A 26,234-nucleotide genomic window follows, 5' to 3' on the forward strand; every position below is an offset into this window, starting at 1 on the left:
AAGCCGTGGTATATGATTGTGATGGAATACTATTGTGCTATAAGAAATGATATGCAGGATGCTCTCAGAAAAACCTGGAAAGTTGTGGTACAAGATTGTAATGGAATATGACTGTACTATAAGAAATGATAAGCAGATGATTTCAGAAAAACTTTGGACTTACACAAACATCCAAGCAGAACCAAAACATTGTATACAGTAACAGAAATATTGTACAATGAAGAACCGAGTAAATGAATTAACTATTCTCATTAATACAACGCTACAAGACAATCCCAAAGGACTCATGATGAAAAATGCTATCTGCCTCCAGAGGAATAACTAATGTTGCCTGAATACAGACTGAAGTGTACTGTTTTTCACTCACTCACTTTCTTTTTCTTTCTCTCCTTCCTGAATTTTCTTTCATAAAATGACTAATATAGAAATGTTTTAGAAAATTTATTACAAGTAGTTAATTTCAAACTATATAATGTGCAAACACTCTATAAGGCAGTGATATTAACTTGCTAAATTAATTATAATCACTTGTTGCTATTTCACTCTTCTGTATATCTCTTCTCTGGAGCATATAATTTGAGATTTTCTTCAGTCTTCAGTCTCTTTGGATTACTGAAAGCGAGAAAGTGTGCTTATGGACAACCATGGAATAGAAAACAATAAATAGTTATGGAGCACAATTGTGTTCAAAGCATTTGTAAGAATACACAAGATTTTCTATCATAAGCACCATAAGAATAACACAGACAAGGCTGTAAATCTTCAAAAGAGAGAGGACACTAAAGGGTGGGGGTGGGGGTGGGGGGGGGAGACAGGGTGGATTCTTCCTGCCAGTGACTTTGAGGAAAGGCTTAGAAGCCCGATTAGTGTGCAGGTTTGACATGGGAAGTTCTAGAGGGCAGCAGAAAGTAAGGCTGGAGGGGAAGGCCCTGGGCTGATGCTACATCACTTTTTTGTGCACTTCATGCTCCAGCCAAACTAGCCTACTTGCTCTTCCCTTTCTACCAGAATGCACCGTTTCCCTCAGAGATATGGTAGACTATTCCCATTGCCTCTAACTTTTTTTGACATCTTCAGCTCCTTCCAAGGCTCAGCTAAAGTGCAATCTCCATTCGAGAGGTCCTTTCATATAGCATCAGTTATTCATCTGTCCTCCTTTATCATTACACATTATCACCGTCACCACTACACCTCTTCCCTTTATTTGTGAATATGCTTTTGTATGCCCCAGTGGAATGGAAGCTCTTAGAGAGAAGAAGCTTTCTAAGTTTGTAATTGTATGTATAGTACCTACTATTGTATCTGGCACATAGTAGATGTTTAATAAATGAATGTTAGATTGAATGATTTTGAAAAACAACCACCTTAGCAATGATACCCACTGATTCTTCCCTCAGAAAATGAAATCTTCCAAGTTGCAGATTTGTACGTACATAGGTTTTTGACTCTGCTGAATATAGATGACTACTGGGAGCTGCAGGAACAGAATGAACCAATAAAGGTGATTTGCTTGTTCTAATTGTTCAGCCATTTCAATCATGCCTGATTCTTCATGATCCCATATAGCGTTTTCTTGACAAAGATATTAGAGTCGTTTATAATTTCCTTTTCCAGATGAGAAACTGAGGCAACCAGGGCAAATTAAGTATCTGAGGCCAGATTTTAATTCATGAAGATGAGTCTTCTGAATTCTAAGCCTAAGAGTATTTTCCCAACTATGCCACCTTCATGGGCCACCCATATGATACGGCTAGATAAAAGAAAAGAACATAATGCTTAAAGAATGATGGTCTACTCTTTGGGGATGAAGACACTTTTAAGAAAACTACTGATGGGCTACTATATCAGGTAGTGAAATATCCAATATGAGAAGCCTATGAAGTTCTACCTAGGTCTTTTGAGTATAAATAATATCCTAAGTCAAAAACTTCTGCAATCAATGTGAAACTGGGACCAGGTGTGTACTAAGTATCCTACTTAAGTAACCCACAATGAAAGAATAGTAAAGAACAAATCTTTGGACAAAGAATTCAGAATAGAACACTAGCCCTGGAGCCAGGAGGAACTAAGTTCAAATCTGGCCTCAGACATTTGATACTTACAAGTCTTGCAAAAAACAATGAGAATTCACAAGTTCCTCATCCACGGAAGTGGACAAAGGGAACATATATAATATCCTTGTAGTAACTATCCATTTTAGTCACCAAACACAAGTCTGGAAATCAAAAGAAGTGAGTTTTATCTCTTGCACTCATCAGCTGTAATCTTGCCAAATTATTTAACCTCTTTTTTTCCATTCATCATTAGTAAATGAGTAGTTTGGACCAAATGATTTTTAAGGTTTTCCAGCTCTAAAATTCTTTTATTTTACCCTAAGAACAAAAGGCTTTCAGTGTTGTCAAATATTTCAGAGCAGAGAATAGTATTTCTTTATGGGTTCCTGTAAATGCTCATCTTGGCAGGGATTAAGACTCTAGAAAATGGCTTATCATTCAATGAAGACTTTCAGTCTAAGTTCTTTAACCATTATTTCATATACATAAGATGACAAGTATAGCCAGTTAGCAATTTACTGGAATAAAAAGATATGTTGGCTTTATTGTATTGAAAGTTCAATTTGACCTAACACCAATAGTCATTGTATGACTAATGTGACAGAAGACATAGTTTCTGGCATAGAATGAGCACGTAATCTCTGGCATCAAGAACTTTGCAAGTGAAATGGTATTCTATTCAACAATGCTGGGGTTGCTACAAACTACAAGATACCTAAAATGAAGTTTATTCAACTGACCTAACAGTTTAGAAATATTCTAACACATAAAATTGGACTAGAAGGTAACCAAGGTTACCATGCCATAGGGTTACCATAGTACTTTTATAAATAATTGACGAATGCTCTGAAGTTTGACAAAAAAGTCTTATCTAGGGAAATTCTAAAACTTGGCCTAGTTTATATCTACATCTTAAATTATAAATTTGTTACCTGGTAAAGGTAAAGGTTTTTACCCACAATCTGGTATTCATGAAGCTTATCTCGAATACTGGGGAACAAATATCATGTGGCATTAACCATCTTGGATACAAATTCAAAATCAATCTTAGGAACAAATACTCAAATTATGTGACTTGTGAGGAAACAACTGTGAGGGTGGAATGTTGTAAATTCAAATCCTACATCCAGATGGAAATATAAAGAAAATAGCTGGAAATTCAGATCTCAACCTTCTAAAAGATTTTTGGATGGGAGTTATATAGATGTGAAAGTCGTAAGAGTAAAGGTGATGACTGAAAAAGAAGACCAAACAATTTTAACATTAGTAGAGAGAGGGACAGAAGTGATTCTTAACCAGGTTATCTATTGTCCAGAAAACAAAAAGCAATAAAACAAAATTAGCTTGCACAAAATACTGTTTGATAGCCTCTGTGAGCCTTTTTCTTCATATATAAAATGAAGAGAGAGGACCTATTAGATCCCTTATACCAATAAATCTAGAATTCTATGAAATTGTCATTCTTCCTAAGCTAGATAAGGACTGGCTTAATGTCACATTAAAATGAACAAAAGAAGCATCAATATACATAATAAGTAGAGTCTTAAAAGATAATTTTTTTTAAAAGGTCAGCAACATCAGAGTACTAAATTGTTTTAATTGGAAAGTAACTGACAAATGACTAACCAATTTTTGATGTTTATTAATGGCACTTTAAGGTAATTAACAATGCTAATTTGGGATAAACTGCTTTATTCCTACTAGGACAACCACTACAAAGGAAGATTTGCTTCATATTCAGTGTGTCTATCAACTATTTTCATTGAAACTTAGAGCAAAATTCTAGGCTGTCCGATGGCGAAACACTTCCTGATACAGATTATTCTGTTATAAAGTCAGACAGGTCATTAAAACTGAAACACTGTTAATAAAGTTGATCCCTATAAACCTGGCTTTTTTAAGTAACAGAAGGGTTCTACATTTAGTATATTCAATAAATGTTTAGATAGGACTGTCTTCAATCTTGCACCTATAAAATCAAGACACAAATGGAATATAGATAGTTCCACATTATATTCAAAAGTCCCACCCCTTTACATTGCCTATCCCTCCCACCACAAGTTCTACTGACACCAGCTTTTGCTAAGTAAGTGTGTTGCACAAACACAGCCAGCAAAGATGTATCCTACCACCTGTACCCAATAATAAAAAAAGAGCTAGTAAGTGAGTGCAAAGAGATGAATGTGCACTGATGAGTTCTAGATCTACAAGCATGCAATGATGGTCAAACTAAGTGGATAGAAGAATCGCCAGAAGAGATCCCAAACAAAGAAGAAGTTTTTTTTTTTTTTTTTTTAAGGACAGAATCCTCTAAGCAGTAAGCCCCATTCCCTTTCAGTTTTTTAGCAAAGGTTTCTAGTGGATAAAATCTGGAGTGCCAAAAGAATGAATGCTTTGTAAAGGATAAACACTCAGGAATGCAATAGCAGTAACATGTTAACAAAGAGACTTTTTTCAACACGATCAGATCTTATCTATCTTACTAGATAGATTAATTTGAAATTTTTTGCATAGTCGAAATATGAGAATCAAAATCAAAATAATTTATTTTTTTGAAAATGATACCGAAGGCTTTTTCACAGGTTATATAATTGTAATGGCTTTGTGACTTAGACATAGATTACTTCTAATAAGACTTTCTCTCTCATCACAAAAAAGGTTGGCATGAAAGTCGAGAGTGACAAGCTCAAGGTCATAAAAGGTAACAAGTGGTAGTCTTCATCCTTAGATCCTCAGTATCATCATCTGGAAATGCAGGAAATTGTTGTACAGGACTAAAATCTCTTCCGGTTCTACATGTATGCCTTCTCAGTAAAAGATTATGTCAGAATAGCCTTTTTCTTTTTTGGTTGCTCTTTCTAAAAAACATTGATTCAAAATGGCCAATTTAAACAGCACCTGTCTTCATCTATTTGTTTCTTGGATTACTGGTATGGATATTTAAAAAATTGAATATACCAGCAAACACATGATAAAGTTAAAGTAGCTACTCTGACAAAAGAATAAATTTAAAACTACATCATTGACTAGGAAGAATACAAATTTCTTAAGCTAAATAGATGTAGCATCAGCTAAAAAGTTTTTAAATTGTTCACTGAGCAAATGACAAGAGTGTTCTAAAACTTTCCTAACTACAGTAAGTAAGTATTGAAGGTAGGATAGAAGAGACCAATTGCTAAAAAAGGAAATTAACTAAAATGTAAGTGTTCTATTCTTTTATTAATATACACACACATATATATATAATATGTATGTACAACATAGTGAATATTTCAAAGAATAATAAAAACTTATTGAAATATTATTTGAATGCCATACTCATGGCCATATCCACTATATTGGGAGAGAAAGGCATTATTTTTTGTAATTTTTGTTAGGTAAAAATATTGACACAGGTTCTTTTACTTAGAAATGACATACAAAATGAAGGGTTATGTTTAAAGCACACTGAACTAGACACACAGTAGAGTGATTAATATTTTAAAGAACATTAAATGAGTAGCACCTATATTTCAGCTATGGGTTGATATTTCATGCCTCTCCTGCTTTTTTAACTGGTAAAAGAACTCTTCATTATGTTAAAGTTGTGTGGTCTCAAGCAACACTACCAATAATCTTAACATTATTCATGAATTAATACCTACTGTGAAATTGCTTCTGTATCACTGAAAACATAGAATACTGCTTTATTTGCTATATTCACTGAGGCTTTCCACTTACAAAATCATTAAAGAGAAGGACAAAAGGCAGTGGAAATTGTCAGTATAGTTAGCAATGAACATTCCCCTCACACCTGATTACTCCCTGGTTCCCGTATATTTGTTGTAAAATTACCATTTCCGAGTCACTGTGATAGGCCTGCCCCAGGCTTGCTGAAGGCCCTGGCTCAGGGTGAGAAGCTTGGTGAGGGGATAGAAGGGGCTCAATAATGTCATCGTAATCATCTTCCTCTGTATCCCCCTCCCCATCAGCAAAAGTACCTCTAGTCAAGAAATCGGAGCGCGTCCGCGCCATGCGAGCTTTCTTTTTATGGGCCGGTCTGGCAACCTGCTTGACCAAATGATAAAACAAATAATACAAAAATGTTTTGTTTTGTTTCTATTTTTTTTTAAAGGAGATTCTGCTGATGTAAGGCATCAAAGTGTAGATCTCACAAGGGCTAATGTCTTCCTTAAACATCCCTCCACCCAACCATATCCATAAGAAGAAGCAATAAAGAAACAAAAAGGATTACACATAATAATTAGAAAAAAAGACAGAAAGAGATGTTAGGAAATCTATGCTGCTAAATTTCACAAGGGAGCAATCAAGTCTTCCTTTCACATGGTTCAGTGTCAATGTTTCACCACAGTCATATAACTCAACTGCCCAATTTTGCCCTGATATTTTTGGATGTGACTCCCAACTTTCCTGAAGAACCCTGGGCTTCCCCTGTCAGCTTTATGTCTCTACTCATTAGCAAATCAATTTAGCTCATAATTTTTTTATTGCAAATGTTTGTAGTCAAGATGGGTAGAATAAAGGCAATCAGGAAGTGCAATAATTCCTAAATCAACATCAATTTGTTTCAGTTAAAAGAAGAAATAAATAAATTATTTTGCTTACCTCTCCTCTGCCGGGCCCAGTCAATTTCATAGGCTTCCTAGATGGTTCACCTCTTGTGTGGAATTGATTATTTCCATGGCTTAAATATTCCTTACTGAAATTTAAGACAACAGAATTTCATAAATTACAAGAAGATTCTGTCCTATAATAGATAGTCCCTATATAGGGAAGTACTAGAATTTTAATAATTTCACACACACACACACACACATATATATATATTGCTGAGGCAATTGGGGTTAAGTGACTTGCCCAGAGTTACACAGCCAGAAAGTATTAAGTGTCTGAGACTGGATTTGAACTCGGGTCCTCCTAACTTCAGGGCTAGTGCTTTATCCACTGCACTACCTAGCTACCTCCATTAAGATATATTCTTGAGTTTCAAAAATTCTGAAAGTACTTTTCTATCTTTTTACTTGATTTCTGTTGCAATCAAAAATTATCTTGAAAATACTGAAGCTACTAAAGCATCAGAAAATAATCATACCATACATTATCATGAACGGAAACAAACAGGTCTATAAGTCCACAGTATGAAAGAGGCTTGATGTTGAGTGAAAAAGGAGAAGACCAACATAGTACAGAAAAATTAAGAAAGTATGATCTAGGTAAAGAAAATTAAATAGTACGAGGTGATTTATGGTTGATAAAAGGTACTTTAAAAAAGGCTAATGAATAAGGAAAAAAACTCTTAAATTTACTTTGAAAGGCTACATGATATCAATTTCCCATTATAACTATTCAAGACAACTTGATTAAAATTAAGGTTATTTCTATTTACAAAGTACCACATGCCTTTAAGAGACCACATCAGACATTCCCTTTTCTCAAAACCCTACTGCTCTTTTATATAATGCTACATAACTTTCATCTAGGAAAGTGTTCTATGCCTAAAATATACTTTGAGTGACGGGCTATTTAAAATTGTAATGTTTAATTTTTAGACCACAAGATTTATCTAGTCTAAATGTGGGTCTCTGAGCAGTAAACCTTAAGACAATCTAGATGGATAACTACTAAAGATCTCTTCTCTGTCCTTAAAAATTCGATTCTCTCATCAAAAATGACTATTCTCCAACCATTCTGGAGAACAGTTTGGAACTATGCTCAAAAAGTTATCAAACTGTGCATACCCTTTGATCCAGCAGTGTTACTACTGGGCTTATATCCCAAAGAGATCATAAAGAAGGGAAAGGGACCTGTATGTGCACGAATGTTTGTGGTAGCTCTTTTTGTAGTGGCTAGAAACTGGAAACTGAATGGATGCCCATCAGTTGGAGAATGGCTGAATAAATTGTGGTATATGAATATTATGGAATATTACTGTTCTGTAAGAAATGACCAACAGGATGATTTCAGAAAGGCCTGGAGAGACTTACACGAACTGATGCTGAGTGAAATGAGCAGGACCAGGAGATCATTATATACTTCAACAACAATACTATATGATGACCAGTTCTGATGGATCAGGCCATCCTCAGCAATGAGATCAACCAAATCATTTCTAATGGAGCAGTAATGAACTGAACCAGCTATGCCCAGAAAAAGAACTCTGGGAGATGACTAAAAAATTACATTGAATTCCCAATCCCTATATTTATGCACACCTGCATTTTTGATTTCCTTCACAAGCTAATTGTACAATATTTCAGAGTCTGATTCTTTTTGTACAGCAAAATAACGTTTTGGTCATGTATACTTATTGTGTATCTAATTTATGTTTTAATATATTAAACATCTACTAGTCATCCTGCCATCTGGGGGAGGGGGTGGGGGGGGTAAGAGGTGAAAAATTGGAAGAAGAGGTTTGGCAATCGTTAATGCTGTAAAGTTAACCATGCATATATCCTGTAAATAAAAGGCTATTAAATTTTTTTAAAAAATGACTATTCTATATCTCTCCCTTGTGCTTAATAATTCAGCCAATTTCATTTTTGTTGCCCTCTCAGGAGATGAAAAGCAATTTCTTTTTTTTTTTTTTTTTTAGGAACAAATAGCAAGTTTATTTGGTGAAACCAGTGAGCAAATAGGCCAAAGAGGACCTATGGGGTGGGGTGGGGGTTGGAAGTAAGGATTTTGGTAACCCTGAAAATATAGTTAGTTGCTTCAGGGACAAGAGGATGATTTTCATACTGGAAAGTTAGGGGTTCTTTGTGGAAAGGGGAATTGTTCTCAGCCATTCAGCATCATCCAGACTAGTTTTTCAAAGTTGATACAACCTTTGTTGTCCTCATGCCCTGCCACTAACACTTGCATTTCTTCTTTTGTCTTTTTCTCACCCAGAGGGATGAGGATGTGTAGGATTTTAGGCCCCATGACTGTGCCATTCCCTTCCTTATTAAACACCCAGAGCTCCTCTACATAGTTCTCATGTGTGCCCTGTTCCTTATTCTTTGCTACAGTCTGCAGCACTGGCAGAAAATGTTCCAAGTCTAGCACCTTCACATTCATCTCATTACTCTTGGGATTCCCTAAGACTCTGAACACTTCAGCATTGGTAGGGTTCTGACCCAGGGCCTGTAACACGTCCCCACTGGCTGTGTGAGATCTGTCCCATCCCCTGTTTGGTCACACAGCTGGAAAGCCGCCTTGACCTTTGCCTTCTGATCCCTCATGAAGTCACACAGCTTGGCCATGCAGCCTGGTGCTCCTCAGCAATTTGTATCTTTAAAAAATACTCTGTGACTGCTCACCGTGAGGAGTATCAAAAGCTAGGTTTCCACTGATAGTTTTACAACAGAATGAAGGAAGGGGTGAAATATCTTGGTAAGCTATCTTGAATCAATACCTTGTGAGCCAAGAAACTGGCTTAGCATCAAAATTCCTGAGAAAGGGGCCTAAGCCTACACTGGCTCCAATGACTAGTATCAATGACCAGGTACTGAGGAGGACCTTAAACCTGACCTGCTGTAACCAACTCTGAGGATAACTCTGATCTGACCAATCTGAACACTGAAAGGGGAGACAAGGCCCCCCAAACTAAAAGGATAAAACTTCTCTCACGCCTGGGAGCCCACCCAGTTCTCATGAGAATCACTGAATAAAGGATTCTTCTCTCACTCTAAGAGCACTGGTGGATTAGCCACCACTTCTGGATTAGCTTGCAACTGGGGAAGCAGCGGGCAGTGGCTGCTCCTTCCGGGTTTACTCCCCAGCCCTGCTGAGGTCCATGTGGTCTTTTGCTCATTCTCACAAAGTCAGAGAGTCAACTAACCATATGGTGTGTTGAAAGGGAGCATCTGGCTCTAGTGGCAGGGAAGGTTGCCCACCTCCTTGGTGTTTAGTCTTGTTGGCAAGTCTTGTCAGAGAAGTCAATTGCTTTTTAAGCATATATCATATGATGAGAGGATTTTTTTTAAAGTTCTGACTTTGACAATTTTAGAAGCAGGTCTGTTGCTAAATAGCTATGAGCCAACTCACTTAATGACTATGGGGCTCATAGTATCCTGATCTATAAAAGGACTTGTAAAGTTTCTTTAAGCTCTAAGAGTTTATGATTCCATGAAATACTAAAATTTCTCCTGATAATATTTCAGGAACCAGAAATTTGTAGTATAAATTATTTTCAAAATATATCTATGCAACATGTTCTTTCTAAATTAAGCAACTTTTAAGGAGATAAAAGAAAACAAGATGATTCATATAATTTTTAGCTTGGAAGAGTGATGACAAGGCCACATAAGAACTGATAAAGTTACTTTGAAATATTCCATATTCATCCCAAATTAAAGGAATACATGGTATTGAAGCAAAGAAGTTGTGGTATGATCAAACAGAAGTGTTATTGGTATTTAGAATAAGCTAATGTGGAATGACATGAAACAATGTATTCAGGTGCCTTCTAAATAAATCTGGTTTTTTTGGATTATCAGCTGCTTTATGAAGAAAGCTACAGATCTGGTGACTACAGATAATCCCTGAATCACAGAGCTGCAAAAAAGAAAAGAAAAAAAAAAGAACCTCAAATTGTATTGTGTTTCATTTTCCAACATCAGATTCTCACCTGTCAATTCAATTTGTAACAATGCTATTTGTTTTAAGCAATAAGTCTGGGGAGAGTTTTGAAGATAGGAGAGGATGAAAAAAGAGAAAAAAGAATTAATGAGAATCAGCCTGTGAGATATGATTTAATATTATCTTAGTGGCTCATAGCAAATCCATTAACAGAATCCCAGATTTGGAGAAAGAAAGAAAGAACTACAGAAGTTGCCTTATCTATCCCTGCTCATTTCTGCATATGAAGAATTGAGGTCCAGAGGCTTAAGTGACTTACAAATAATAGAAAATAGAATAGGGATGTAAACCCAGGTTCTGGCTCCAGATCTGGTACTCTTTCCACTGAACTACAATGGAAGGTTGTGGGGTCCCCCTCCCAAAAAAAGTCTAGCTGCTTCCTACCAGAGTGCAATTTAATTCCTGAAAGTATGGTAGTATTGCTGAACTATGGCAAGGCTGTATAATGAATACCATCAGAATACTTTGGTATTTCACAGCCAGAAAAGAAGGGAGACACAATAATATTATATTAAGATGAAGGCTGCTTACAAGGAACCTCAGATAGATTAAAGATTTATAACTTCTAAAATTTTAATAAGTGAATTAAGGAAACTGTTAATGATATTTAAAGGCAAGTTCTACGTGCTTTTTATAGATAATATGGGCTGTTTTAACATGATTATTTATAGGATATTAAGGATATATTGTTACCTTCTCATTGATTATACCCTTTTTCCATTTTAATACAATTTAAATGAGTCCAGAGCATATATCTGGGTAATATAATGGTTTTAAATTTTAATAAGTTTGATTTTAAATGCCACTTGGAGATTTTAAAATTCATACGTGCAACTTAAGTTGTTAAAATTATAGAATGCATAGGGAATTTATAAAGACTACATGTATGCCACAAACCATGGCCAATCCTCTTGCCTTTTTTAAATGCCAAACTTATGGAGGCCTATGTGATATATTAGAGTGTTAAATACCTTAACATCTACTGGTCATCGTGGAGGGTAAGAGGTGAAAAATTGGAACAAGAGGTTTGGCAATTGTTAATGCTGTAAAGTTACCCATGCATATAACCTGTAAATAAAAGGCTATTAAATAAAAAAATAAAATAAAATAAAATAAATTTTAAAAAAAGAGTGTTAAATATCATGAACATCATTTATGATATTCTTGGGTTGATTTTAGCCAAAAGTCAGCAAAAGTTACTAGGGAGTGATGGATAGCAAATGACCTGTTCATTTTTTTTTTTTTTTTTGAGGTAATTTGGGGTTAAGTGTCTGAGGGCAGATTGGAACTCAGGTCCTCTTGACTTCAGGGCTGATGTTTTATCCACTGTGCCATCTGTTGATTTTTAAACAGAATTTGCTCTACTGAGTAAAATTACTGATTTATTGGTGAAGTGCTAAAGTAGGTATGGGAATACAAAAAGGAAATTATTCTCAAGGAGTTTATATCCTACTAAGGGAGATACAACAGAGATAATAAATGTCTATAACAAAATAAATTTTGTGATGGGGAGAAGGTACTAGCTTCTGAGGATGGAAGTTGATCACAAAAGGTTTACTATACTTGAAAACTATCTCTAATGTATTTGGAAAAATAAAAGACTTTTTTTTTTTAAAGCTTACTCAAGAGAACAGCAGGGAAGGACACTAAGGATTCTAAATAACACAAGTCAGGAAGGAAGACATTCTAAATAGAAAAGGGAAGGGCATGTGGCTAGTGTGCTCTTAAGTTCCTAAGGAATATGAAAAGTAATGTAAAAGAAAGCTGTGAAGGTAAGCTGAAGAGAGGTGGTGAGGGGCCTTAAATATCAGAGTAGTTAGCATGTGATCCTAAATGAACTAGGGTTCTTCATTGAGCAGGAGAATGATGTCATCAGATCCTTATTTGAGCACTGGGCAATCAACAGTCAAAAAAAGATTCTGATATCAAATTAAAGACACATTTCACTTACTGTGAGAGACCCAAATGTTCTTTTGGTGTGAAGAAAATAGCTTTGGTCCTTCCTTCCTGGGAATGCAGCTCCTGGGAAGTTCCATTCAGTTTAGTCTTCCACCCATCAGTCCTGACCTGTGAAAGACCGGGTTGCCTTTGGCTTTCTTGATCTTCAAAGAACATACTGACAGGCCGGTCCTTTTGAACTGGCTGATCAGGAGTATTTCCTTTTGGAGTAACAGTGAGACCTTTAATAGTTACAGACAAAGGTCCTGGAACATTCCGTTCTTCCTTGTTTGTAGGATTTATGAAGAGAGACTGTGGCCTTTCAATTGTTTGCTTTGATGGCCTGATAGATCTTGTTAGCAAAGACTCTCCTGTTTTCCATGGTGTCTCTAAATTTTGGAAGGCTTTTCGCTCCTTTTCCAGAATGTCCTTCTGTTGACGAATCTGTTCCATCATTTCCTTTTCATTTTGCTGCTGCAACTGCTTTTGTCTTTCTTCTTTTTCCATGTTTAGTCTTTCTAACTTCTTAAGCACAGTATTAGAAAAGTAAGTATTTTTCATGGAAGCAGTAGCAGCTGTTCTGCTTTCCTCAACCAAGTGGCATTTTCTGCTTTCTTTGTTTGTGTCCAAGGTAAAAGCTATCTCTGGCTTTTCTTCACTTTCCAAAATTATGTTTTTCAAAGTACTTGCCCCAAGTTCAGAGCTTACTTTTGTGTGATCTTGTGGGGGTATATAGAATGTTGGAAGGCTATTTGGGATGAAGGGCTCTCTGAATTGTGGCTTACAGGTAATGGTCTGAGAATCACAGTCCATCCTGTCTTTTATGACAACGTTCTCTGAAAACTCTGAACTGGAAGGTGTCCTCTTTCTAATTAATAAACTACTACTCTCATCTGATATGATGGGGACATTTTTTTGTAAATCAAAATTTGGATCACAGGGTAAAGCTTTCTGTGCCTTAGATGAAGGGATCTGTAAGTCTCCCTCATTTGAAAACACTGCCTCTAGTTTGTTTTTTGGATTGTCCTCAAAACTCAAGAGTTCCAAGCTCCCCTGAGAACTTTCACTCTCAGGGGTTCCTTGTGATGATTGTAGGCCCTCAGAAATCAATTCTGTGGACCATCTACGCTCTTCTGAAGGAGACATTCCACCCCGTACCTTCAGCAATTCCAAACTAAATATTGCTTGCTCCAACTCACGCATTCTGCGACTCTCTCTTTTTGCCCGTCCTACTTTTTTTGGACTAAGGTCCTCCAATGACTTGCGCCTCTGTCTTACAATTACATCTTGCTCCAAATCTATGGTACTTTGGCTAATAGTCTTTTCCTGTCCTTTGCATGCTAAATCTCCAGAGATGTCCACTGAATTGCTATGGCTGATTCGATTATTTTCTATCACATATTTGTATTCTTCTACAGCTTTCATTCTTTCTTCAAATGATCCATCTTCCCATTTGGAAGGGTCTGAACCCCAAATTTCTAGATTATTTTCTTTAATAGCTAATCCGTTTTTCAATTTAGCTTCTTTTAATCGTTGTTCTTTCAAAGATCTAAATCTATGGAAAAAACAAAAATGTGACATGAATTTTTGGAATCATCTTTTGGTCACAACTGGATGGATACAGGATAAACAGTATTGGTTAAAATAGAAGCTATACCTCTAAAATTTAATCTCAAATTGATAAAATGTTAATTGAAAGGAATGTTAGTGATTACATATAGAACAACAATATTACTTTAAAAAAAAGCAAATGCAAACCAATTTTTTCTTAGTATTGAATTAGGCAAACATTAACATGATCATTTTCATGTAAAATAAAGAGCAAAAGAACATTGTATATAAAACTCTGAATGTATTACTAAATTTGTTTTTTTTACGTGTATGATAAATTTAACATGTTTTCAAAACTTCATTATTTGACTATATCTCTTAAACTTCATCATATTCTCTTTTATATGTTTTAAACAAAACTATTGACATTCTTTTTGACTTCTTCATCTTTTAAGGATATCATTATGGTGAAGCATTTTACAAAGAAGCAAATTGAGGTGCAGGGATTACTAGCCTAAAGTAATATGATTGAGGAAGGAAGGAAACCTGGACCAAAACTCAAATTTTCTGATAACTGGGGCACCATTTTTTTTCAATTAAATCATAATTTAAATGGAAATACATCCACATACACACATATGTAAATATTGAAAACATGTAAAATTACCACGTATAGGAAACAAAATAGACATATTTGAAAGAAACCTCTAATTTTAACTAAAAATAAATATAAGAGAGAGAGAGGGAGAGAGAGGGAGAGAGAAGGAGAGAGAGGAAGAGAGAAGGAGAGAGAGGGAGAGGGAGAGGGAGAGGGAGAGGGAGAAGGAGAGGGAGAGGGAGAGGGAGAGGGAGAGGGAGAGGGAGAGGGAGAGGGGGAGGGGGAGGGGGAGAGAGAGAGAGAGAGAGAGAGAGAGAGGGAGAGGGGAGAGGTAGGAGTAGGGGTAAGGGTAGGGGTAGGAGTAGAGGTCGAGGAAAGAAAGGGAGGGGAGGGAAAAAGGGGAAAGGGCGGGGGGGGAAGAGAGAAAGAATTGTTAAAAGAACCTCCAGAGAGTACTTTGGAACTATGCTCAAAAAGTTATCAAACTGTGCATACCCTTTGATCCAGCAGTGTTACTATTGGGCTTATATCCCAAAGAGATTATAAAGAAGGGAAAGGGACCTGTATGTGCATGAATGTTTGTGGCAGCCCTTTTTGTAGTGGCTAGAAACTGGAAACTGAATGTATGCCCATCAGTTGGAGAATGGCTGAATAAATTGTGGTATATGAATATTATGGAATATTACTGTTCTGTAAGAAATGACCAACAGGATGATTTCAGAAAGGCCTGGAGAGACTTACACAAACTAATGCTGAGTGAAATGAGCAGGACCAGGAGATCATTATATACTTCAACAACAATACTATATGATGACCAGTTCTGATGGACCTGGCCATCCTCAGCAATGAGATCAACCAAATCATTTCCAATGGAGCAGTAATGAACTGAACCAGCTATGCCCAGAAAAAGAACTCTGGGAGATGACTAAGAACCATTACATTGAATTCCCAATCCCTATATTTTTGTCCACCTGCATTTTGGATTTCCTTCACAGGCTAATTGTACAATATTTCAGAGTCCAATTCTTTTTGTACAGCAAAATAACGTTTTGGTCATGTATACTTATTGTGTATCTAATTTATATCTTAATGTATTTAACATCTACTAGTCATCCTGCCATCTGGGGGAGGGGGTGGGGGGTAAGAGGTGAAAAATTGGAACAAGAGGTTTGGCAATTGTTAATGCTGTAAAGTTAACCATGCATATAACCTGTAAATAAAAGGCTATTAAAAAAAAAAAGAACCTCCAGAAAGGCTAAGATACTTAAACTGGAAAATAAACCTAGGAATTTTGGCCCCGAAATCTGACCTTCCCTTTCTTTAAGACTTCAGACCAGCTCTTCCCTCAGTTGGAAAGCCTCAAACCTAACACTGTATTATGAGCTTCCTCACCAATTCCATCCTTCCTTGTTTTGATAAGGAACTTCCTGAAGCCATTTGTGCAGTTAATTGCAAGGCTCACCTACCTTCACAAGTGGCAAGTAGCACCTGAGCCACAGAATAAAGTATAAACTGTAAGGAAGAAAAACCTTTTATCCCTCATTCCTAGAAACTTTTATATTTTAGGTTACAGATCAGAGTTCCCAGACTTTTCACTAATGTATTTATTTCTTTCCTGAAGAAAACTCAGGATAATGATGCAGGCAGTTACAGAAAGAATGATGCTGGGAGCCCTGGATCTCCTTCAATTTGCTTCACCAATAGCAGGGAATTGTATGGCATCATTTCCTTCAGACTTTGTGTTTTCTAATGGGAAAAAGGTTGTGTCTGAGTACACCAATGAAATGTAAGCTTTCTCTGTGACATGAAGAGAACAATTAAGAAATTCCCTGAGATGTCAGATTTTGGGAAAATCTATAGATCATAGTAAGACCTACAAGGCAGTGTATGAATAGGTGAACCTTCAAGACAGAAGACCTGAATTTAAGTGCTGCCTCTGAAAAATACCAGCTTTTTTGACTGTGGGAAGGTTACCTATCTTCCCAGTGGGCCAAGCAACTAAGACTAAGCTGTAGAGGACTGGCTGACCTCAATTAATGGAGTCTATTACCACAGCAGAATGTCTCTTTATGGATTAAATCAGGGGTCTAGAGCCAAACGATCTAAGCCAATAGAGAATCTCCTGAGAATGTAAAGTAAAATCCAAGCACTCAGTTGCAACTTAAAAATTTATAGCTTCTTGCATATGTAAAGTTATAGAGGAAAAACAAACATCTTTTTTAGTGGTACTTCTATAACCAGGAAAGTACTAAAGCTACTTTTTGAGGTTGAGATATTCTCTTATAACTTTCTAGTTAAGCAGTTTATATTTGGGAAATATAGATCTCACTTGAATGGGGTTCAAACCCCAGTGTGTACACCTAGGCTTCTAGAAACAACAGGTCACCCATCTTTTTTCTTTACCGATTTATGTTAACTAGTTGCAGATATTACCTTTGCCTAGCTCTGAATCCTCGGCACGCTGCCTGTAACAGGATAATTTTGTTTCTTTGTTCCTTGTACAGTTTGCTTTTCCAGTAGCCTCTCCATCTTGCCTGTATGCAGGTAGCTGCAGCATGCCTTCGTCTGCAGTAATCCCGCCAAGTCTCTTGAATGATGGAGGCTGCGGTTCGTATCTGCAGGTATTTTTGCCTCCCCCAGTAAGCCCGCCAAGCAGCCTGGAGAACAGTTGCGGCATTATTCACAACCAGTGCATCATCTTGGACAGCTCTGCCTTCACCATGCTTCTCACACAAGTAATTTCGCCAAGCTCGCTACAAAAGACCCAACAGTTTATGATGTAGGATTCTCTCATACCACATTTTATAAATACAAGGAAATGGAAATGAAATACCATGTCATAATGAAATAAAACACAGAGAAGTTTTGTCGTTGTTGTTTTTTTAATAAGCCAAAGTAGAGAAAGTAATTTTGTTTTTCAGAGTGACCAAGAAAACTCCACAGACTAAAAGCTTTGAAAATCAGAATTATTAAGACTGGTTTTGGATAAGCTATCTAATTCATTCCTTCTCTTTTATGGAGAAATTCAGAAATAGTATGTTAAGGAATAAAAATAAGGAATAAGAATGCTTATCACATTATGTGAGGTATCACATTGATTTTTTAATTCAGGTATTTATCAAAGTCTATTTTCCCTTCATAAAAATTGGACCCTCTTTTCTCAGTTTGCTATGGTGCATCTATCAGGACACTTTATGCCACAGGTCTTAACTCATGTATCCACATTTTATTTCTTTCCCCAGAAAAGACTATTAATAGTTGTTCTGTTCTGTTTGCCTCAAACGGGGAGCTGACCCCTTTATCCAAGAATACATTGGCTATTTCAGACTAAATGTCACACTAAATGATGAAGTACCCATAATACAATTCTTTGACATATAGTTGCATTTTCTTTTCTTTCCACACACTCTAGGATCTCTCCTTTGTATTTCCTTACTCTGAACTCAGAAAATAGGAACTGCTGTAGAATAAAGTTTCAGTTTTTTGCCTTTGAATGTCCAGCTCCTGATACAGTGTTTTAGGAATTCAAAGGTATTTCATGGAGGGGAAAAAAAAAAAACGAGTATATTTCATATTAAAAGTTTTATAGGAGTTAAAAGATATTCTTTATTTCATTTACTTTCTGGGAAAAGAACTGAATCGTGCTGTGAACATCAGTTTGCATTCTATCAGCCAGAGAAAAGGCATAGCCAGGTAAGAGGATATATTCAAAAGAAATTAAGACTGGTGTGTTAGATAAAGTCCTGAACTTGGAGGGCACCTGATATAGTATAAGGCTGTCAGGAGAATCAAATGAGAAAACTATGGAAAAATACTTCGTCTACCCTTAAAGATACTATAAATATTACCAATTATTATTGTTTTTGCTACTTAAAGAATCTAAAAAGTTAGTTTAAAGTTAGATTACAACCATGGGGATCATTCAGTTCAAATACGTCATTTTTCTAGACGAGGAAATAAGGCAGAGAATGATAACTTGATCAAGAAAAACAAGTACTGGACAGAAGAGTAAGGGTTAGAACCTGATTCTAAATTCAGTGTGCTTTTCCATTGGATGGCATAATAAATTATGCTTCACTTTTAAAAATTATTTCCTTAACAGTCAATTCCATAGGATTAAAAAAAATCAGTAATTTGAAGATATATAATTTCACTGGGAGGGGAAGTGGGGAGAATAACTCTTTTTATTGACACATACTGCAATGCTTCTACAACTTTAAGAAAAGCCAAAAATTTGTCACCTTTAAAATCTACCTAATGATGAGTACCTCTGAATTTTGCTATGCTGGTCCTCAAATAAAAGACATTTAATTTGTCACTAGCCCATAGAATAAGATCTAAAATAATCTTTCAAAAATCCCTGTATTACCAGACACATGACTGATGATGAGATTTCTAATAATGATGCTTCAGTAACCACTTAGTTGAACAGAGTACCTGGCTTGATTAGTACCGAAGATTTTTAATAATCTATTGACAGATTGATATTTCCATGAATTTTTCAGAATAATAATTATAGGATATATATTAGGTAAGGAAGGAATAATAGATTTTTTGGGGAAAAAAAAAATTAACGATGCTCTAAAGACAAAAAGGAAAAAACGTACTGCAAAGAATAGCCCAGGATAATGACTAGAGGAACCTGAAGGTTGAATCTCAACAATATCATTAAAATCTAAAACAGCATGCGGCAAGAATTTTATGCTTTCTAATTCAAAAATATCATTTAGAAAATATTTATAAAAATAACAAGAGTCATCAAAAACTAATATCTCATGTTCCTTTGTTGCTAGTGATAATTTGTAAGGCACACTGCTAATCAATATGGTCTCAGTGTCAAAGCCTTCTGTTCTTAGAAGCAAAGATTAAAATATGAAACCGAGCCAAAAGTCCTGGGAAGATGCTATCTTTCTCACCTGCAGGATAATGACCGCTTGTCTCATATGGAGGAAATGTTGTCTAGAAAGCACGGCCCGGAACCATCGCTGCAATAGTATGATCCGCTGGAGCACTTCTTGATGCAGCAAGTCTTGTAAGTGCTGCCGCTCCCGTTCTTTAAGGAACACCTAACAGAATGAAGAAAAGGATAGAGAATAGTCACCACTGTAGCCACAGAAAATGTGTCTGTCAAATAGCATCTAGAGAGGGAAGTAATCAGGCATTGTTGTGAGTCAGTTTGTTGGGTACAAATGGCAGTCATTTCTCTGTAATGCTTGTCAATACATGAAGCTTCAACATCACTACGCATGCCCAAGTGCAGCGGTAAGTTCTGGAATCTGAGAACATGGATTCAGATTCTGCCTCTGCCTCTCCTTGGGCCAAGCCCTTTAGCTTCTTGGGTCCTTCAGTTTCAAAGGTTGCAGTTGAGTGCATCTGTGATTCCTTTTGACTCTATTCTTAGGGTCCTAAGAATTCTAAGTTTCTGATCATGGCTCTTACTACTTTATGTGGTGTTTTTCTTCTTTAAAATAATAAGATGGTTCTCTCTGGGGGAGCAGGTTTCTTGGGGAGGTTTTCTGGAGGCAGCCTTAGTTTCAGTTACAAGTAATAATCACCCAAATGTAGACAGGTGCTAAAAGTTCAGATCTTTTATTGTGTCCTTCAATATAGCCCGGGTAGCTTTCTTAGAGGCCTCTCTCCTCCTTGGTTCTAAGAGCTCTTGCAGCTTGTCCCTTGCTTCTGCCTTTGCTTCCTTCAGCCTCCAGCCAGCACCTCCTTGCCTGGGCCTGGACAGCTTTTTGGAGAGCCTTTTCAGACCAGCTTGGTCTCAGTGGGGGAAGTGCAGGAGCCCAGCCACCATAGCTGTGTGAGATGAAGTGAATCTGGTTGCGCCTCGGAGAGAGGGCTTCTGCTGAACCGACTTGACGCTCCCCTCTCAATGTTTTCAGCTCAACTCTCTGAGAGAGCCTCTGTCTGTTTCTTACATATGATTTCTTCTGAGAGAGTGTGATTATATGGGTTTCTCCCAGAGTGCTCTCTGGCTGTGAGAGCTTCAAGGGAGGTGTGAATTTGGATATCTCATACTAAACCCTGAAATCTCCCAAACCTGTGAATTGCAATGAGTACTTAAATACTTCTTGCTTATATGAGCTCTCTAAAGGTGTGAACACAAGCATTGTTTCTATCAGTTGTACTTAGTACCTTGTTTTAAGTTCTGGCCCATAACATCTCTTCGTAGGATCAGATCAATCACACTGAACTATGTTAAATTAGATAATTATTGTCTCTATCAACTCTAATGACTTAACACTTTGTAAAGATTCCAACGACTTTATAACCTTGTAGAATTCAAGGACCTCATTTGAGTCACCATTGATTGCATCTTCTGCATTGAATCACAGAACCTTAACATTTAAATGTATCTCAGAGGACAGTGACTCTAACCTGTACCTAAAGCATAAATCCTCACTACGATATCTCCAGTAAGTCTTCTCCCTTACCAACATTTTGAACACATCTTTGGATCTCATGCTTTTGATTTCTCCTCGGTATCCAAACAGTCTTCCCCCAAATCTACTTTAGACTGTTCAACTGTACACAAAATAACTCAATCCTCATCCTGCACCACTTGCCAATATTCACCACTTTATTCTCTCTAGGTTTTAATGGCATTGCTTTCTCTTGGTTCTTCTACTTGTCTAACATATACTTCCTAAGTATATTTTGGACCTCTGTGTTATCTTTGACTCCTTACATATTTTACATCTCTAATCTGTTGCCAAATCTTGTCATTTCTATCTAAAACATTTCTTGGGCACACCTGTCTCTTGGTAATCACACAAACATTACCATAGTTCAGACCTTTATAAATTCTCATCTGGTTATTATAATTGCCTCTTAATTGGTCTCTTTGCCTGAAGCCATTCCCCTAATTAATCTATCCTCTACACATCTATTAAAAAGTGATTTTCCTAAAGTGCATGTCTATGTCAACCCTCCTTTAAATTTTATTGACTTCTTTGTGTCTCTTAGACAAAATGGAAACTCCTCTGCTTGACAGTCAAGGCTCTTTATGCCTCCCAAGTCTTTTGAGAACTCACTGTCCCACCCCTGTTTGGGCCTAATGGTCTTGGACCTAGGTCAGCACTGACTGTCTTCTGTGCCTGGCAAGTTCTCCCTCTTCAAACCCTACCTGATGAAGAAAGCCTTTCCTAGGACTCTCAGCAAGAAATGCTCTCTCTTCTTGTTACCTACCTTATTCTCTGACTGTGTGGAAAATCTACCTTGTTATGGATAAAGTGCCCTATTTAAGACTGTAAGCTCCTAGAAGGCAAGGATCAGAGAACTTCATTATAGTAAGAAAATCATTCAACATTCCTCCCTAATCAATTTAGTGCCCCACTTTCTGGGGGTTGTTCCTAATAGTTTCCTTTCTCCTCAAGGCTCTCACGGTGCCTTTCCTTTTCAAAGCCTGTCCTCCTCCTCCTCAACTCCCCTTCCTCACCAAAGCCAACCCCTCAACATGCATTCTTAATCCTACTTCCATAAGTATTTCATTCCTTCCTTCTCTTTCCTATACATGACTATAACTCCCCTAATCTTAAATAAAAACAACAACAAAACCCCAAACCCTTCAGTTTATCCAACTGACCCTGTCTCACTAAATTAGACAGTACATTTTGGCAAGCACTGTCAAGTTAGGCTGGATGAATTGGATTATACCAGATTGTGGAAGTTTTTTGAAGAGCTGGTCAAAGAATTTACTTGAGTATAGATACAATAGGGAGTCACTGTAGGTCCTAGAGTAGGGGGAGTTATGTGATTATGGTTTTAAGAATATTATCTTAAGTATTATGCTGAATTGCAGAAAAGATCTTAGAGACAAACAAACCATTGAAAAAGCAGACATAGTAATCAATATATGTGATAAAGTGGTTTCAGATTACATTGGTGATGACAGCAATGGAAAAAGAGGAAAATCTGAAAAGCATTTCCAAGAAATAAATGAAAATGTAGCAAGAGATCTGATATAGAGTGAAAGGAAAAGGAAAAAGCAAGTATAATTTCTTTTCTTCTTTTTTTTTTCTGAGGCAACTGAGGTTAAGTGATTTGCCTAAGGTCACACAGCTAGGAAATGTTAAGTGTCTGAGGCCAAATTTGAACTCAGCTTCTCCTGACTTCAGGGATTGTATTTTATTCATTGTGCCAGCTAGCTGCCTCCAGAAGCAAGTATAATTTCAAGATTCCATTTAGATATAATAAAAGAATGGCGGTATCATAGACAGGAATGTGAAGTTTGGGAACAGTAAATGGAAAGTGAATGGAGAGATTATTTTGAACATGATGAGTTCAAGGTAATAAGAGAAGAATATGTGATGCACTATGAACCCGTCTGTTGGAAATAAAAGACTTGTAGCTCAGAGTTTTTCATTATTATAATTATCAACATTTGCTCTATCAATTTTCTTATGGTATACTGCATTTGATCATTGATTGAAAGCTGTAAGAAGCCTTGGAGGACATTTAGTCCAACCATTTCATTTCCCAGGTGAGGAAAACAGGCCCAGCAAGATTAAGTCACTTGCCCAATATCACACAGGTAGTAGGCATCTGAAGCAGAATTTGAACACTGTTCCTCTTTTAGAGCTCATTATGTGACATCACCTAGGTAATCTTTTTCAGACATGTAAATAACAAGTTTTTAAATAGACATCAACGATTAACACACTGTATTTACCATGGATTTTCCAACTTGATAATTATCAGGACTAAGCTTTATTTTCCTGAAGAAATCTTGGATGTTATATTTTGAAGGAACAGTGTCACGCTGGAGAAGAACATGGAAATGGTCCACAAAATCCTTTAAAAATGAAAGAAAAAAAAAAAAAAGACAAAACTATTATAATAGTAAAAATAAATAACAATCATAACAACAATTACTATAGTGGTTACGATGTGCTAGACTGTAATGGGCTGAAGGTCGAGCTGATGCACTGAAGTCCCAAGCACATGAGGCTAAATAGTAATTGGACCATACTCTATTAATATATATGCTTGGAAAAAGAATGGCCCCCTTCCACTCTTTGTGCAAGTCCTGATGTGTCGTATAGGAAATGATGATTTTGGTGGGTGGAGGCAGAGGGGTGGAGAGAGGAGCGAAAAAAGAAGTCTGGCTAGCTTCCTGTTGCAGCAGCACACTTTGCTATCATGATCCCCCCTTCACCTCTGATCCCCTTTCACTTCTGATCCTTCTTCATCTCTACTGAGAATAAAGAGTGAATGAAGATTTTCCCTTAACCTGAATCCCTGACTCCGGCTGATTTTAAAATACGTGGTCATCATACTAGACAATGTGTTCAACACTCTACAATGATTTTCACACACACATACACACACAAAAAACACCCCACATTAACTATTTCAATAGCAAATTTCTGAGTGCTATAGTGTGGTGGAAAAGAAAACTTCACAAAAGGTTTGGTGGAATCAATAGAGTTTCTTATAATTACAATTTATCCTTTAAATTCAAACAATATAAAATGTATATACCTGAGGATAAAATAAATTTAGGAAGATGATGGAGATAGTAACTGTAGTAGTTGATAATTATAGAATTATACAAATTTTAAGAGTAAGAAAGCCCTTGGAAATCATATAGCAAATTCCTTTTTTTTTTTTTCCAAGATAAGAAAAATGAGGATAAGAGATTAAGTGGATTGTAAAAGTTACATAACTGTCCTTGTCTATTCTACTATAATGAAAAAGTAATTTTACTGTAACCAAAGAATTTTAACAGAAACTTAAGTGAATGAGGCAGATGTCAGTGTATAGCCAAGAATGAAGCTTTGAGGTCAAGAGTGAAGAGATTAAAGAGGGTCCCAATTACACAGAAGCCTCTATAGAGCTGATCAGAGAAAGCTATATGATCCCAATTAGTAATGGCATCAGCAGGAGCCAACTTCATTTAACAAAAAGCTTTGGTTTTTGGCTATGTTGCAGTCAGTCAAGGAAAAGTCATATGCAGAAAATTCAGAAGAAATCAAAGAAAAATAAACTTTACATCTGTGGAGGCAAATCTGAGTTCCATTAACCTTTAGAGCATCCAAGAATATAAATGATTAGAGTTTTCTGACTAAGGAGATACAATTTTTTCAAATTTTAGGAGCAATTTATAACAACTAGGAATTGGAAGGCATTATTGATTATAGAAGTATATAAAAGATCCTTATATTGGCATAAATAGAGTGCACCTATTTTCTATCTTTTCCATTTTCAAATAACCAGTGTTTAAGAAAGAAAAGGAAAAAGCAGGAATAAGTACATGCAAAATACACATGTATAATAAACAATGAAATACATCAGAAATATGGAGTGAATGAATAATCAACATGCACAAATTTGTGAGAGAAAAAGAGAATACAGGCATGTACTTTTTAAATTCAAAAAGAGTCTCTCTGGTCTAACCTGGAAAGAATATCTGCAGCTGTATCCTGATTGCCGAATTCGAACTGTTTCCAGCATCCCTGTGTAACGCAGTTGTCTAAGTACCAATGGATCACTGAATCTTAAAGGAAGCTAAAAATACAAAGCAGAGAAAAAAAAAGCAGAGACTAATATGAAATAAATACTCTTTAACCTAGACTTTTAAAATTTACCTAAGAAGGTAATTAACATTTTTTAGCATTGTGGCTAATAAACCCATTTTGCCTATGGTATTATTATAAAATTAATGATAGAAATTGGATTTATGATTTCATAGGTATTAGGAACTAGTTGATGAGGAAATTCCTTCAACTAATACAAGTTGGTATTTTCTTTGCAATTTATAATTTAAGAGAGTTCCCTGGAGCAAAGAGAACTTTAGTGACTAACACAGAATCAGAACTGGAATCCAACTATTCCTGATAAGGAGATTGGCTCACTATTTACCATGGCACATTATCTCTATGGAATTAGTGACTATAAAAGTTATTATATTCTCAGGAGATACATAAATAACACTCCCAGGACTCAATAGTGACACACACTGCATATTTCAGTAAGGTAGATGTCTAAAACCCAAAATTCAAAGGTGATAACAATTAACAACTCTTCAACATAGAGATTTTGTTCTTCCTTTATTGTTTTAGAAACCATGTTGTCTAACTCACTGTTCTTTATTACTATTTTTAATGAGAGGCTAATTCCAAACACACCATGTAAGCTACTGGGGCAAAAACAAGCAATAAGGGGGGAAAAAAGACTATTGTTGTTTTTGTTTGTTTGTTTTTGTGAAACAATTGTTGTTAAGTATAACTTGCCCAGGGTCACATAGGTAGGAAGTGTTAAGTGTCAGAGGCTACATTTGACTTGTCCTCCTGACTTAAGGGCTGGTACTCTATCCACTGTGATATCAAGTACTCATCCTAACCTAGCAATTATTAATAGGAGCAGTTAAATGTATATACAGCTGTAAGATCATGGCTAAGTCACTTCCAATTACTTGATCTATAATATATCACCAGAATATCTATATTAACTGCTTCATCAGGTTG

The 26,234-nt window shown here is 36.3% G+C and overlaps 1 protein-coding gene and 1 pseudogene across 12 annotated transcripts in view; both read right to left on the bottom strand.

Annotated features, from left to right (window-relative positions):
- Nucleotides 1-26,234, bottom strand: part of MYO9A (myosin IXA) — a 301,754-nt gene that overhangs the window by 46,793 nt on the left and 228,727 nt on the right. For 7 of the 12 annotated variants that reach the window (XM_031956316.1, XM_031956313.1, XM_031956318.1 and 4 more), the window contains 7 exons: nt 25,165-25,275; nt 23,438-23,560; nt 19,677-19,826; nt 17,194-17,513; nt 12,625-14,166; nt 6,660-6,753; nt 5,889-6,104 (listed from right to left, as the gene is read on the bottom strand). In XM_031956316.1, the coding sequence (XP_031812176.1) occupies nt 5,889-6,104; nt 6,660-6,753; nt 12,625-14,166; nt 17,194-17,513; nt 19,677-19,826; nt 23,438-23,560; nt 25,165-25,275 (2,556 nt within the window). The remainder of the gene's footprint in view (nt 1-5,888; nt 6,105-6,659; nt 6,754-12,624; nt 14,167-17,193; nt 17,514-19,676; nt 19,827-23,437; nt 23,561-25,164; nt 25,276-26,234) is intronic. The other 5 variants (XM_031956319.1, XM_031956320.1, XM_031956322.1 and 2 more) reach the window with 2 other exon arrangements.
- Nucleotides 8,610-11,689, bottom strand: LOC116421931 (annotated as a pseudogene).

This window comes from Sarcophilus harrisii, chromosome 2 (assembly GCF_902635505.1).
Source record: "Sarcophilus harrisii chromosome 2, mSarHar1.11, whole genome shotgun sequence".
In the NCBI taxonomy this organism is placed as follows: domain Eukaryota; kingdom Metazoa; phylum Chordata; class Mammalia; order Dasyuromorphia; family Dasyuridae; genus Sarcophilus; species Sarcophilus harrisii.